The 14,587-nt window shown below is 40.9% G+C and overlaps 2 protein-coding genes across 3 annotated transcripts; both read left to right on the forward strand.

Moving 5' to 3' along the window:
• The first annotated feature begins 86 nt into the window (after positions 1–86).
• On the forward strand, positions 87–9,394 carry apeh (acylaminoacyl-peptide hydrolase). 2 transcript variants are annotated; one of them, XM_072366343.1, is made up of 23 exons: positions 87–173; positions 593–722; positions 811–937; positions 1,029–1,116; positions 1,602–1,677; positions 1,762–1,853; positions 2,366–2,416; positions 2,546–2,683; positions 2,792–2,883; positions 2,979–3,019; positions 3,385–3,506; positions 3,669–3,729; positions 3,833–3,930; positions 4,056–4,107; positions 4,258–4,346; positions 4,536–4,674; positions 5,472–5,555; positions 5,951–6,031; positions 7,395–7,483; positions 7,788–7,978; positions 8,584–8,686; positions 8,776–8,882; positions 8,994–9,394. In XM_072366343.1, the coding sequence occupies exons 1-23, from the start codon at positions 162–164 to the stop codon at positions 9,097–9,099; spliced, it is 2,169 nt and encodes a 722-aa protein (XP_072222444.1). In that variant the 5' UTR covers positions 87–161; the 3' UTR covers positions 9,100–9,394. The 2 variants fall into 2 exon arrangements, with proteins under 2 accessions (XP_072222444.1, XP_072222443.1); XM_072366342.1 differs by having other exon boundaries at positions 2,366–2,440; positions 8,994–9,393.
• A 1,374-nt stretch (positions 9,395–10,768) lies between these two features.
• tlr9 (toll-like receptor 9) lies at positions 10,769–14,036 on the forward strand. The gene is made up of 2 exons (XM_072366341.1): positions 10,769–13,646; positions 13,745–14,036. The coding sequence occupies exons 1-2, from the start codon at positions 10,824–10,826 to the stop codon at positions 13,949–13,951; spliced, it is 3,030 nt and encodes a 1,009-aa protein (XP_072222442.1). The 5' UTR covers positions 10,769–10,823; the 3' UTR covers positions 13,952–14,036.
• The last annotated feature ends 551 nt before the right edge of the window (positions 14,037–14,587 follow it).

Here is a 14,587-nt window from a genome sequence, read left to right on the forward strand (position 1 = left end):
CACCCAACATGTATTAATTCGATATGCTGTTATTCTTGTACCAAGAAGCTGTAATGTATCCTAGCTTTATTTTTTGTGGCTAACTTTGGACTGGAGCGCCCACTTCATTGTGTACTCAACTGAATTGATACGGGGGACCAACGACACACTTCGTCCCTGTCATGGAGTCACAGGTATGATGAAACGTAACTAACTTCCACACGGCTAACTTACACAGATAATGTTGTATATATATGCAAACGTAGAACTAACTGAATTACGCTGTCACATTTTTTGGAGCAGTCGAATTAACTAGCTTTCGAGTCAAGCTAGCTGAGAGACGCTGGCTCGGTTGTTTATTGTCAGCTCCAGCAGGAAGTTCCTGGTCAGGTTGATCAAACTGCAAAACTAACAAACTACCTTGCTCACTTTATTACTTTGTTTCACACGCATCTGTTGTGGAATCTCTTTCCACAACAGATTGGCAGAACATATCTCTAAACTGACCTGTGTTTAAGTGCTGTAGCTTCCCAGCTAGGACATGAATAGGGCATTGTTCGCGGTCAGGCAGTTCGTTTTACTGAGACGTAGTTATTCTGGTGCGGGCTGTCAGGTGATGACCAACCCGGAGGAAATCGCCAAACTCTACAGAGAGCTCAGCCTCTTCCCCTCTTTGAGCCGAGCAGATGTGGGACCCGTCGTCACCTCTCAGTATGGAGGCAAATACAGCAACATCTACACAGGTAGATTCAAACGGTGCCAACGCCGAATGTGCGCATTTTTTACACGGTGATCACTGTTGATGACCTTCTCGTTTGTTTTCTTCTGCAGAATGGAGCCAGCGTGATCTGGAGAGGAATGAAAATGTCAAGTTCTGCCGGCAGTACATCGTATTCCACGATGACAAGTCAGTGGTCTACTCTGGAGCGTCAGGAAACTGCACGGAAATCAAAGGAGAGTACGTACAAAGACGCCAAATATTAACTATGCCTCCCAGAACTAGCACTGAGCGAAATGACCCATATCTCCTCATTTGTTTCTTATCGCAGGGTACTGAGCAAAGATTCCCCTTCTGGTGAAATGAAGGCAGTTGTCAGAGAATGTTCCGTAAAAGGAGAGGAGAAACAGTTTCTGGAGGTGTGTGCTTTTTCTTGTCTCTGTTCTACTGTTTTATTAACTGGCTATAGTCGGTGTCTACCTTGTCTCATTTCCTGTTCTCACCAGCAGACTCAGATTTACTCAGCAACTACGACTTCCCTAGTGAAACAACTTAAAATACAAGATCCAAAATGATCTTTAATGAGACATTTTTATTCATTCATGTTCCTGAGATGCACATTATGGAAGAAACTGAGCATGCGATAGGTCATTAAGTCTACTGTCATATCAATAAATGACTGTTCAGTCAGAACGAGTCACATGAAACGGCACTTCACACTCTTAAATGAACTTACCCAGTAACAAAGCAAAGCCCATCCTGCACAGCACAGAGGAGGACAGAAGCCATTCAGCTACAATCGCAGAGTGCGGACCGCCTGTCGAAAGTGTTAAAACGATGTGCAGCCTGTTTGCAGATCTTTGGCTTTCTCCTGTCCTTAGCTTTTTTCTGTGTTGCTTTTCAGATCTGGAGTAAAAACATTAAGATGAAGAGCATCAATCTGTCAGCCCTAAAGAAGCACGGCAAAGTCTACGAAGACGGTGAGTCTTCTTCAGGGGAAACGAGCATTTATCCCGAAGCAGCTCATCTGTGCCAATGTTCATCACTCTGTTTTGCGTCCTCAGAGCAATTTGGCTGCTTGGTTTGGTCCCACTCTGAGACCCACCTCCTGTATGTGGCAGAGAGAAAGAGACCCAAGACGGAGTCCTACTTCCAGGTCGGTCTGCAAAACTTGCTTAGACGTGTTAATGAGCACAGACTCTCACAGAACCGACAGATGCTTCCCTGCTGCACTTAAAAGGGAAAGACGGAGGAGCTCATTGCGTCACAGTATTTGGAAAGATTTGCGAGATGCCTCGCCAGCCAATTGTCTTTCAGGAATTGTTTGAAAAATGTAAAGAGACCTTGAAACGCACATGGTTACAGTGCCTCAGATTTGCACACGAAGCACACTCACCAGCCAGATCAGATCCCTCTCAACGGTCGCTCCATGCCATTGAGAAGAAAACTTTTGCACAGTCGTGGAAACATCACAAACAGAATTTGCTTTAATTTTCAGTGACGCTTGAGGTATTTAGCATCCAAACCAACGTAACTTAAAAGCACTAAGTGTGATGGAGCCACGGGAGCAGTGAAACGTGTGCTCTGCCCTTTGGGAGCTGTAGTGTAAATTCAGCATTTACAAAAGTAATTGAAACAGCTATTCCATGCCTCCTTATGTCTTTGTAGATGGAGTCGCCAGAGTTGTCTTCTATCGGCGATGAGGAGGAGACCATGAGGGTGGGGAAAAGGGATGCTGTCAAAGTAAATTCAGTTTTTTTAAGACTTGCAACGTTTTTATAGTTCAGGACTTTAGTTCAGTCATTAGCTTACCTTTCCACTTGTGCTTTTTCCATCTTATTCCTGCAGGGGGAGCAGTTTGTCTACCACGAGGACTGGGGAGAGACCTTAGTTAGTAAGAGCTGCCCAGTGCTGTGTGTCTTGGACATCGAGGGTGACAACGTCTCTGTGCTGGAAGGAGTGCCTGAAAATATCTCCCCTGGACAGGTTGGCCCTACAGCTGCAAGGATGTGTGGCTTTGTTCTAATGTTTCTGCACTTCCAGTGGGTTCCACTTCTTTTGGCCCCTATTGTTACTCTGTTTCTGTCTCTGCAGGCATTTTGGGCACCAGGTGACACCGGTGTGGTTTTTGTGGGCTGGTGGCATGAGCCTTTCAGACTTGGTCTCAAGTACTGCCCCAACAGGAGGTGTTTACACTGATCAGATAAAAGTCAGAGCTGAACTTTTCGGGTGTGCTCTCATGATGCAGACCACTCATTTTTCCATTTTCTGTGTCTGTCAGGTCATCTTTGTTTTATGTGGATCTAACTGGTGGGAAATGTGGTAAGTTAATTGTTGCTCCTTTTAAAATTCGAGCTCACACCTTTTTCACATATATATAAAGACGTGTTATCACAAAGTGTTATGACAAACACGTGCTGTCATTTATAGGTTTGGCATTCATGATGCAAGGCCAGTGGTTATTGTCTTCTGTCATTGTCCTGTGATCTTATTGTTTACACCAGAAGAGAGTTTAGAGTTTTATATCGTCCTGTAAATGCATTACGATGTCATATGAACTATAGTGAAGAATATTCATGATCACATTTCCTACATAGTGTTCCCCGGACATCTTAGTCCGATTCATTGTGGGTGCAACAACATGATGTAGCTGATGAAGATGTGTTTTTGTTTATTGTCTCCATCAGAGCAGCTCTCATCAGACACCAGTGCGGTGTGCTCTCCGAGGCTGAGCCCAGACCAGTGCCGAATTGTGTATCTCGAATGTTCTGTCTATGGCCCACACATGCAGTGCAGCAGACTCAGCATGGTAAGGCAGAACGGATCCCCCTTCCCGACATAAATAACTTTATTTGCCTTTGTTTGAAAAAGTTGACTGTGGTCACCAACAATAATAAGATGGAGTCAGTTTCCCTCAGAAAATCGATTGAATTTGTGAGTAAGTAGATGGATTTGTTGGCTTTATTTTTAGTATGACTGGTATACTAAGAAGACCTCAGTGGTGGTGGATGTTGTGAAGAGACCCAGAGAAGGTAAGGCATTTTATTTCTGATCACACAAATGCACCTTTTTTGTTATTTTTAAACTCCATCTATGCATTTAGAAAGCAAGGTTTGTGTCTGTGTGGCTTTACAGATGGGTTTACTGGCATCTACAGTTCCCAGTTGTCGCCCCAGTGCTGGTCAGCTGACAGTCAGCGTGTTGTCATTGCTTGCCCTCAGCGCAGCCACAAGGTATGGTCACATACCTGGAAATGTGATACTGAGAAAAATAAGGCTGAAGAGACGACAACACGCCACTTTATTCACTTTGGTCTGAGAAAAAGGGTTCATATCGTGTTGTTCTTTCTGTGTTACAGGATCTCTTAATGGTGGATATAAACACAGGGACGATCACCTCTCTGACTGCAAGTGAGTCTCTGAATACACTTAGTTCACACAGTTCTTAAAATGGTCTGATTAGGCATTGTCCGTTTCTTGCAGCTGCTTTGCTTCCAGATCGTTTGACTGCTTTATGACTGTTATTTTTTATTTTGTATTGATGGTGTCGTTTGTTTGCAGAGTCTGATATTGGTAACTGGTGTCTGCTGAACCTGGAGAGAGATCTGATGGTGGTCAGCTGCTCCTCTCCCAACAGCCCTCCAAGCCTGGTAGGATCAGTGTTTCCATGACGGAAACCTTTTTGTTTACTTTTTACATTTTGAATCCTTTATAAAGTATGGACGGCCCCGTAAAGGGGATCTTTGGGAAAGGTTTGTGGGTGGTTTATACACAAAAGCTGAACTTCAGACGACGGAGGAGTTCATTTGTCACATGGTTGTGTCATTTGTTGTGTCTAGAGGTTGGGCTTCCTTCCAGGCAGGGATTCCCAGGAGGAAGTGGCCTGGGTTATATTGGAAGACTCTGAGAAGTTACCCGAGATTGACTGGCAGATCATGACTTTCACTCCTCCCCCAGATCAAGAAAATAGTCAATACCGTAAGAAGACAAAGACTTTATTTATTTTTTGGTATTTTAACAGGAGTCCTAGATGAAGGATCTGTAAATCAAAAGTTTTTGCATGTTTTAATCAAGTGTTATGAACCAATAGTTAGTTTTTTCCTTCCTCTTATTTCATTAAGATTGATTAGACTTATCATATTGGATTACATTTGCTTTCCTTAATCTGGTAATGAGCTACATATGATATGAACTCTGTGTGTACAGTTAACAGGGTTATTTGTTCTCTTTGGACTGTACAGAGTTTCAAACAATGAGCGAAACATGATCCATTTTTATGTGCAAGGTTTGCAAAATGAAAGTATAAGTACTTCAGGAAAAGCCACAAAGTGCACTGTGTTACAGGTCAACTTGCTGCAATGTTAACTGACAACCTTCAGCCAAAAGAGGCGGTGTTTAAATGGAAATAATGGCTTACATCCGCATTTTACCAAACGGGCAAAAAAAAAACCACCCATTCAATCTGAAAATATGTAACATGAGTAAATATAAAGACTCCACAAACTGACATACACTTGACTGTGTTTCCAAGCTTACTTCTGATTTCATAGCACATGATGGATTTGAACACATTCTTAAACTGAATCGTACTGTGTGATTTTATACATTCACCCCCCCGCACCCTTTTTTAAGTAAACCGAGGTAAACTCCTGAGGTGCTCCTGAGAGGACTGTAAAGCAAGGATTCATAATATTATGAGGGTTTGCCATGAATTAAATGGATGAAAAGCAGCAGATGTGACATGAATGTTATTTACTCATTTCACTGTTTTCCAGCGGGCCTTGATTTTGAAGCTTTGCTGATCAAACCAAAGGAAGTTAAGGATGACCTGAAGTTGCCTCTTATCGTCATCCCTCATGGTTGGTTGCTCTTATTATGGTTCTTTAATGCAAGTAAAGTTAACACTTTGAAATCACACACACACAAAGAAAATAAAGGAAGTGAGAGGAAGTGATAAAAAGTTATACTCTGTGCCATTGATCTATGCTGGATTTATGAGGATTTGGTCTGTTTTGGCATTTGATTCTGTTCAGACAGGAGCTACTTCTGATAAGACTTGCATTGCAGATGGTGGTTGCCATGACAATGATGCCCCTGGTGGCAAAATGCTTGATTATATTCTGAAAACAAAGCTTGGTCTTTAATTTTTCTCCCCTAACAGCTTACAGCAGTCTTAGTCGGGTATAATATTCCATATATTTGAACTCTAATCTCTTAAACTCTGTTGTTCACATAACTTATTTTCTTTCGACAGGCGGTCCGCACTCTGTGATTGTAGCTGAATGGCTTCTGTCCTCCTCTGTGCTGTGCAGGATGGGCTTTGCTTTGTTACTGGGTAAGTTCATTTAAGAGTGTGAAGTGCCGTTTCATGTGACTCGTTCTGACTGAACAGTCATTTATTGATATGACAGTACACTTAGTGACCTATCGCATGCCCAGTTTCTTCCATAATGTGCATCTCAGGAACATGAATGAATAAAAATGTCTCATTAAAGATAATTTTGGATCTTGTATTTTTAGTTGTTTCATTAGGGAAGTCGTAGTTGCTGAGTAAATCTGAGTCTGCTGGTGAGAATTTAGCAGAAATTCACCCACTGATCTCACAACTGTTTAGGAATTTAACTTTCTTTGGTGATTTTTCTGCATTTTGAAAAGATGTGCTCTAAGATAAAGTGCTTATTTCCATCCATTACCATCAGATATTTCAGGTAATATCCTCCAAACCAGACCAGTTACTCAGTCAGCTGATTCATTGTGCTCATGATGAAATGATAAATGCAGCTTAGTTTTGTAAATGAATCTAAATTAAGTTTGCTGCAGACAGAGGCCAGGATGCATCTTCATAAGCAAGCAAACGAACACCTAAAGACACCTTTTTCTTGACTGGTGGTGTGTTTACACTATTGTCAGTTGCAAAGAAAAAAATGTATTGCCATTATGTAAAGCTTTACACATCCTTACATAATCTGTAAGGATTCCTTGTTTCTCACCTGCTTAATTGTCTCTTCCAGGAAAGCCTTTACACTTGCAGATGTTCCTTGTGGACTTAGACTGCCTTTCCCATTACAGCAGTTTGCCAGATGTTTCCTTAATGTTGGACCAGGAGTGATTCATAGTTGAGCATTTCTGCGGGGGATTCTCTTTAAACCTCCCTCAGGGGAAAGGGGCAGTAATGTTTGACTTTAAGTGACTGGTGAATCCGAAGCCATGGGATCTGTCTGCAAATAGCCCCCCCCCTCATTTCAAGAAGCAGTTGTTTCACATCAATAATCTCTCTGGGTTTCCTGTTTCTATTTTGGACAACGCCTCATTCACGCTGTTTTTGTTTCCGTACAGCTGAATCAGTTTTGTGCATCAAAGGATGTGATATGATTGCTTTTTTTTAATGCCGTTTTCTGAAAAACTTGACAAATTTAGTCTTTTTCGGCTGCCCATAAGAAATATAAACAAAATAAAAACAACTTGAGAAGTTGTACCTTCAGTTTTTATTGTTAATTTTCACTGTGCTCTTACATTCGTCAGCATGTTTTTTAAAAAGACTACTACAGGCTAAAACCACTCCTTTAGTCAATTAAAAGAAGCTCACGCAAGCACACAATCCTACTCTTATACCCAGTATGTTTCCAGCTGTGAAAAAATATGCCGCTGATGTTTTCGTATTCATGAGACTTATCGGCCTTTGCTTTGTGTCTTTTTAGTAAACTATCGTGGTTCTATTGGGTACGGACAGGACAGCATCCTCTCATTACCGGGCAATGTGGGCACCCAGGATGTCAAAGATGTTCAAGTAAGAATAAAACAAAACAATACTGACAAATGCACGAATGCTTTTTTTCTTTAAAACATGTGCTCATGTCTGTTAACCATAACGAGGATTTGATTTAACTGCTGCTTTTCCTTCCACTGGTGAAAACGACTTTCTGTGCAGCTTTATCATGTGATCATATAACACTAAGTTACTTGGTTTCTTTATTAAGACGTTTGTTGCCATGGTTTCTGCTCCAGTTCAGGCTCATAGCAGCAGTAATTATTTTCATTTCGTATCTTCGTGTGGTTTCCAGATCATGTTTTACTTCTTTTCTTCCCACCAGTTTGCAGTTGAAAGTGTTCTGAAAATTGGCCAGTTCGACGTTAACAAAGTAGCAGTGTCTGGGGGCTCCCACGGCGGTTTCCTGGCCTGTCATCTGATTGGCCAATACCCAGGATTCTACAAGGCCTGTGTGGCCCGCAACCCTGTCATCAATATGGCCTCCATGATCGGTAGCACAGACATCCCAGACTGGTAGGTGCTCCTGCTCACGTGTGTGTTCTTTATGTGAGAGTTGTTCAGCTGTGGTGTTTTATCAGTGGTAAATTAGTAACATTCACCTCTGACTGTACGACCGGCAGAAAGACCCAACAAATGAGATCTTAATTTGGTTTCTTTCAGCATAAACCAAACGGAAATGGTTTTGTCTTTATTATTCCTAAGTGATGAGGACTGACTGTGTTTGCAAGGCGACAAACTGTTTTTCCATGTTTCAAGCAAGCATCTCATGCTGTAAACCGACTGTCTGTTTTATTTAATCCCTGTGAGCTGCTGCTGCTGCAATTTAAGTGCATTAACTTGCAGAACTCGGTCATGTTGGCGTTTCCAAGGAAAAGGCAACAACTCCCATTTCTCACTGCTAGGGCTGCTTTTTTTCTGTTGATAGATTTTTAGTTTTCTCACTTAGTGCAAACAGAATTTGTGGATTCATTGAATTGATTTGCTATCTTACCCACCATAGAGTGAGTTGGATAAGGTTCATGTGTGTGCCTCGCCAAAAACTTATGTGAAGAACAAAAGCTCGTGAAATTGTGCGGTGAAATTTCATCCCTGTTGATGTTTCTCTCTGATCTTTGCAGGTGTATAGTCGAGGCTGGTTATGACTACAGTCCAGACTCTCTTCCTGACCCTGCTGTTTGGGAGCAGATGTTGAACAAGTCCCCCATTAAACATGTTGAACAGGTATATCTGTGTATATCTCTTGGTTCCCTGCATGTGACTTCATTTCGGTTGTTACACAACGTTGTAATCCAAGGTGATTTCTCATTTAGGTGCAGACACCAGTGCTGCTTACTTTAGGGGAAGATGACAGGCGTGTTCCTAACAAACAAGGAATTGAATACTACAGAGCACTGAAAGCAAAGCAGATCCCAGTTAGGTAAGCGAACACCTGATTGACGGGTTTTATTTGTTATGTGAGAAATGAACTGCATAAGCTGATCTATTTTGCTGTGGCTTATTCACTAACACTCTAACTTGTGTTGCTTAGGTTACTGTGGTACCCAGGGAACAACCACTCTCTTTCCAAGGTGGACGCAGAATCTGATGGATTTATGAACATCGCTTTGTGGATGATTCAACACTTTAGTCAGTGACAGGGAATTTAAAATAATACACGGCAGGGTGTGAAAACATTGCTTTACACTGCCTTGTGTTAGTGATATTGTGTTCCTTCTTTTGAGGTCCTGTCCAAAGCCAAAGCATTCTCTCCAACCAGAACACGCCTCTAAACTGTGCTTTACTTATGATTCATCTTGATGAAAGCTGCTTTAGAAATGACAGTTTTAACATCAGTTTTGATTTAACAGAATGGTTTTATTGGTACTATTTTTGTCTATCTTGTCTAGAAAATAAAAGGGCTTTACAGTGTGTGTTTGCTTTGTCTGAGCTTATTTTACCAAAGGAAATTCATTTCATTCTGGTTTTTTTTTCTGTGCTTAGTGTTACTTATTTCTGTTTGAATTATAGCTTTTCTGAAATTAAGATCTAGTGCACTTGATAAAGTGATTATGAAAATGATGTGGGTGTGGGGCGACTCTTTGCGAGTTCAATTTGAGAGGGTTTTTTGAAGCAGGTGTTCAAATGTTATATATTTACTGGCAGTGTGGCTGGTATTGTTTTCACCTTGTGTGTGTGTGCGTCATTATGATGAATTTGGTTCTTTTTAGAGGGAACTACCACAATGGCAGCTTTGAGTTTTCCTGCAGGTGTTTCTTCTTTTTTTTTTTTTACTCTCTGAGAACTGACTTTGCACGAAAGCATCATAACTGTGCAAGTTTCATGAAAGTTTCATACCGCCATCGAAATGAAGCCATAATTAGAAATTTGTTGTACGATTTGATGTTCGTGTAATCCGTGGTATTTCTTTAAGAGTTGCTGTAAATGAAGAAAGTCCCTCTTTCTGTCACTTTCCTTGGTCTGTGTTTCCCGAAACTTCTGACATACTGCAGAAAAGCATGTAGAAAATTTGAGTTTTTTCTTTATATTGAATTAGTAATTTTGATGCATTTCCGATCTGATGTCTCTAAAACCACCTTTATTGCAGGTGGTTTAAGTCTTTAAATGCATACAGTTTACTGTTAATATGATAAGGAGTGATGAATGAGGGTTTACTGTGAATGTGTGAGTGAGAAAAACATTGTAACACGATTGTGCAACCACAATAATGTTAAAAGGCGCTATGATCAGTGTGGACCAGTTGACATTTGTTGACCATAAATTTGACTTATGTCACATGGTTTGCATTACAACCACATGCTTTCACTTCTGCATAAATGGGTTCTGTTCCTTGGTACTGCACAGACCTTTCACAGGTCTTTTTTTTTTTTTCAACCTGTGCTCTCTCTACTTGAATTAAAGATTGCTGCATCTTTCTCCTGGTTTGAATTACCCATCATGGTAAGTGACATAAATTATATTATGTTAGGAAGTTAAATGTATTTTGCTGTAAGAAATTCAAGAAACTATTGCCCCACGTTAAGAACTGAAGTGTATATTGAATGAAAAGGCTTAAATTTGCTTTCAATATATGCTACTTTAATATATATGATGACATGTATGGTGCAATTTTTGTTACGAATAAAAACAAAACAATCACACTGTCAAGTTACATTTTCTGAGCAGTCAGCAAGCAACTGAGTTGAATTTTTGTCCCCTTTTTCAGGCTCTGGTGAGAATTATCCTCGTCCTCAGTCAGCTTCTCATTCATGGGAGGACTATAAATCTCAAGTTTTTTCCGTGTGATGCAGATGAGACTTCCACCACAGTGGACTGCTCTGTCAGACCTCTTAGGCTCATCCCCTACTTCAAGGCTGCCTCTATGCTGTCCGTCGATTTGAGTTGGACTAAGATACAGCATGTGGGGCGTGACGTTTTCGCTGGTGTCCCAAACCTTAATATCCTGAAACTAATGGGAAATTGCCAACCAGGTAAGCTGAGAGCCGTGGACGACCACTCATGCAAAGTGAAGATTGACCCTGATGCTTTCAAGCACCTGAAGAATCTTACATCTCTGTATCTGTCAGGAAACAGCCTCACTTCCCTACCATTGTTACCAGAAAGTCTGCAGCTTCTTGATCTACAGAATAATTGTATATTCAGTATTACTGCCCCCTTAAAAACTCCTAATCTTGAAGTACTCTTGCTTTCTAAGAACTGCTTTTATGCAAACCCTTGCAACCAGTCCTTTTACATCAATGAGACTGTTTTCAGAGAGCTCCCTAAATTAAAAAATCTTACATTAGGGTATAATAATTTGACAGCTGTCCCTAAAGAACTGCCACACGGGTTGAAGAGCCTGGATTTAAGAGAGAATACAATCACAGAGGTTTTTGAAGGATCATTTGCCAACCTTACTCTTCTTGAGTATCTGAATTTGGAGTGGAATTGTCAGCGCTGTGACCATGCAGCAAGGCCCTGCTTTCCCTGCCCACACAATCTCCCTCTCCACTTACATCCAAATTCATTTTATGCCAAGAACAGCTCCATCACCTTCCTGAGCTTGAGGGGAAATTCTCTGAAAACATTTCCCAAGGGCCTTTTCAGACCGTTAAGGAATTTAAAAAGACTGGACCTATCTGACAACCTCTTAGCATATGCTATACAGAATGCCACCTTCTTTGGAGAGCTAGTGGGCCTCACTTGGATTAGCCTTATCTATAACTATGAACCATTGAGGACATTTCCAAAACTCATTCTCTCCCCTCATATCAGCAACATATCTGGTCTTCAAAGTCTTCTGCTGAGTGGTAACTTTTTCCACACAATATCCGAGGTAAGCTTTAAAGTTCTGTCCAGACTTCAAAATCTGACAAAACTAGAACTGAGGATGAACTTCATAAATGCGTGTAACTTGACTTCCATGAAGCAGTTACCATCTCTCACTGCAATTGATCTCTCACAAAACATGCTTAATTTTCTACCATCCTGCTCAAAGTCGTCGTCATCATCTGGGACTGTGGGACAGGACAACTTTAAGAACCAGAACTTGTATAGAGAATCTTTCCAAGACCAACCTCCTATTATAATAGATCGGGAAACGACATCTACAAGCATCGTCTGGGAATCTAACCAGTCAAATGTGCTGGAAACCACAGAGAACAGTGAATGCCAGATTCCACCACTGTGGTACTTTAAAAATAAGTTTTGCAAACACAAGCTGACATTTGACCTGTCTCAAAATGACATCCTGTCGCTTAATGCGAAAGTGTTTGTAGGTATGGAAAATGCAGTTTGTTTAGATCTTTCTTTTAATTATATGAGCCAGACATTGAAAGGTGGGCTATTTAATAACACAAAAAATTTAGTATTTCTTAATATGTCTTACAATAGGCTTGATCTTTATCATAATAATGCTTTCAGTGAACTTAAATCCACTCTGAAGGTATTAGATGTTAGTAACAATGACTTTCATTTCAAAATGAGGGGCATGGGCCATCGTTTTCAGTTCCTTCAGTATCTGACTCACTTGGCAGTACTGAGTCTGGCAAACAATGGTATTGGGATGCGAATAGATCAAAGACTGATAAGCAGTTCTTTGGAGTACTTCTACTTTTCTGGAAATCACCTAGACATCATGTGGGAGTCTGCTAACAATAAGTACACTCATTTCTTCCAGAATCTGACCAAGCTCAAATACCTAGACATCTCTAACAATGGTCTGAAGTCAGTGTCATCTGAAGTACTGTGTAACCTCCCCATAAGCGTTAAGGTCCTCAGCATCAGTACCAATTTGCTGAAGTATTTCCCCTGGCAAAACATCTCGGCTCTCAGAAATTTGTGTCACCTGGACCTGAGCCGAAACTTCCTCACTTATTTGCCACTAAAAACAATAGAATTTGGAGTCAATTTTTCCATTCTAGACCTCAGTCACAATTACCTCACTTTTATCCCTGAGAATTTTTTCAGTGAGGCAAAGTCCTTGCGATGCCTCTACCTCAATCACAATCAGATCAAAGAGTTGAACCACCAGCATCTCCCCTTCCCTTTTAGAAATGGTAGTGCCCTTGAGAAACTCACCCTGCACGATAACCCCTTCAAATGCGACTGTGATACATCCTGGTTTGCTGATTTCTTGGGCTCCACTCCGATAGAGATTCCTCATCTGACCACACGAGTTCGCTGTGAATTCCCAGAGTCTCAACAGGGCCATAGTCTACTGTTGATAGACCAGCGTTCCTGCCAAGACATATATGGTAGCTTAGCCTTCCTCGTCTGTTCCTTCTTGGCTGTGATGTTTACGTCTCTTCCTCTTCTGCAGCATCTTTATGGCTGGGATGTGTGGTACTGCTTGCAGGTGCTCTGGGCAGGACATAAAGGCTACTCACAGCTACCTGGTAGAGATTCGTGTTATCAGTATGATGCCTTTGTAGTTTTTGACACCACAAACCAGGCTGTGAGGGATTGGGTTTACAATGAGTTGACTGTTCATATGGAGAACTGCGGCCAAAGGAGATTTAGCCTCTGCTTGGAAGAAAGGGACTGGACACCAGGACTTTCATGTATTGACAATCTACATAATGCTGTGCACAGCAGTGGGAAGACAGTGTTTGTGCTGTCAAGAAGTGCAAATGGAAGTGAGATGGTGAATGGTGTGATCCGCCAGGCTTTCTTCATGGTTCAGCAGAGGCTCCTGGATGAGAAGGTAACTTTTCACTTTCATGAGTATTTTTAAGGCTGTCAGCCCCCGCCCCATCATTCTAAGATGTATCTCTGAAATATCTCTGAAACTCTTTTCAAAAGGTGGATGCAGCTGTGCTCGTTCTGCTGGATGAGATGTTTCCGAAGCTGAAGTACCTCCAGCTGAGGAAGAGATTGTGCAGAAAGTCTGTGTTGTCCTGGCCGAGAAACCCAAGAGCTCAACCGATTTTCTGGAATCGAATGAGAATGGCATTGTCATCAGATAATCTAAAATTTTATGACAACAACATGAGTGAAAGTTTTATTTGATTTACCATAAACTGATAAATCTACACTAGTGGAATTTCTTGCTTTTGACATGACCTCATGTTGAAAGTCTGAGAATTCTATTTATGCTGACAAATATATGACATTTTCAAGGCAATTTCTTTCTTTCATATAATTTTTTTTTTTTTAAAAACGTTACTATGGACATATTTTACTCTTTGATAGTGTTAGTCTGTATTATCTGGAACAAAAAAATTCGAAGATGATTAATTGCAGACATTACAGGTTGTCACGGCAGGAAAAGCATAGATGTGAAAGCTCAGTGTTATTAAATCACTGAATATATCATAATAATGAACCAGCAAGGACAAGAAAATACAACCTCCATGACATGGACCTTCACTATCTTAAAAACTCCTGTGCTTCTCTGTTATGAGGTGTCAAAATGCTGGCTGTAAAGATAAGTTGCTGCTGTAGTTTGCTGTTAAGTGAAGCATTTATAAAGGACTATACAAATAATCTAGGCTTGAATTCACTTGAGTAACTTCATTTCATAAATATTATGATATAGTCCAGTTCTGTAGTGTTCCTGTGAAACACCCCCACCCCGAATTTTTAAATTTCACTTCTCTTCAGTTAGACGCTGGGAGGAAATGAAACTTGTGATGATGTCTTGCA

Source organism: Leuresthes tenuis, unplaced genomic scaffold, assembly GCF_036924035.1.
Source record: "Leuresthes tenuis unplaced genomic scaffold, fLeuTen1.0.hap1 SCAF_16, whole genome shotgun sequence".
In the NCBI taxonomy this organism is placed as follows: domain Eukaryota; kingdom Metazoa; phylum Chordata; class Actinopteri; order Atheriniformes; family Atherinopsidae; genus Leuresthes; species Leuresthes tenuis.

Excerpts from the sequence above, each read along its gene's own strand:
- tlr9 (XM_072366341.1), top strand. The coding sequence starts at position 10,824 with ATGCTGTCCGTCGATTTGAGTTGGACTAAGATACAGCATGTGGGGCGT. Across the intron at positions 13,647-13,744 it reads AGAGGCTCCTGGATGAGAAG|GTGGATGCAGCTGTGCTCGT; the intron begins GTAACTTTTCAC and ends TCTTTTCAAAAG.
- apeh (XM_072366342.1), top strand. Across the intron at positions 2,684-2,791 it reads AAAATATCTCCCCTGGACAG|GCATTTTGGGCACCAGGTGA; the intron begins GTTGGCCCTACA and ends CTGTCTCTGCAG. Across the intron at positions 8,883-8,993 it reads GCAAAGCAGATCCCAGTTAG|GTTACTGTGGTACCCAGGGA; the intron begins GTAAGCGAACAC and ends TGTGTTGCTTAG.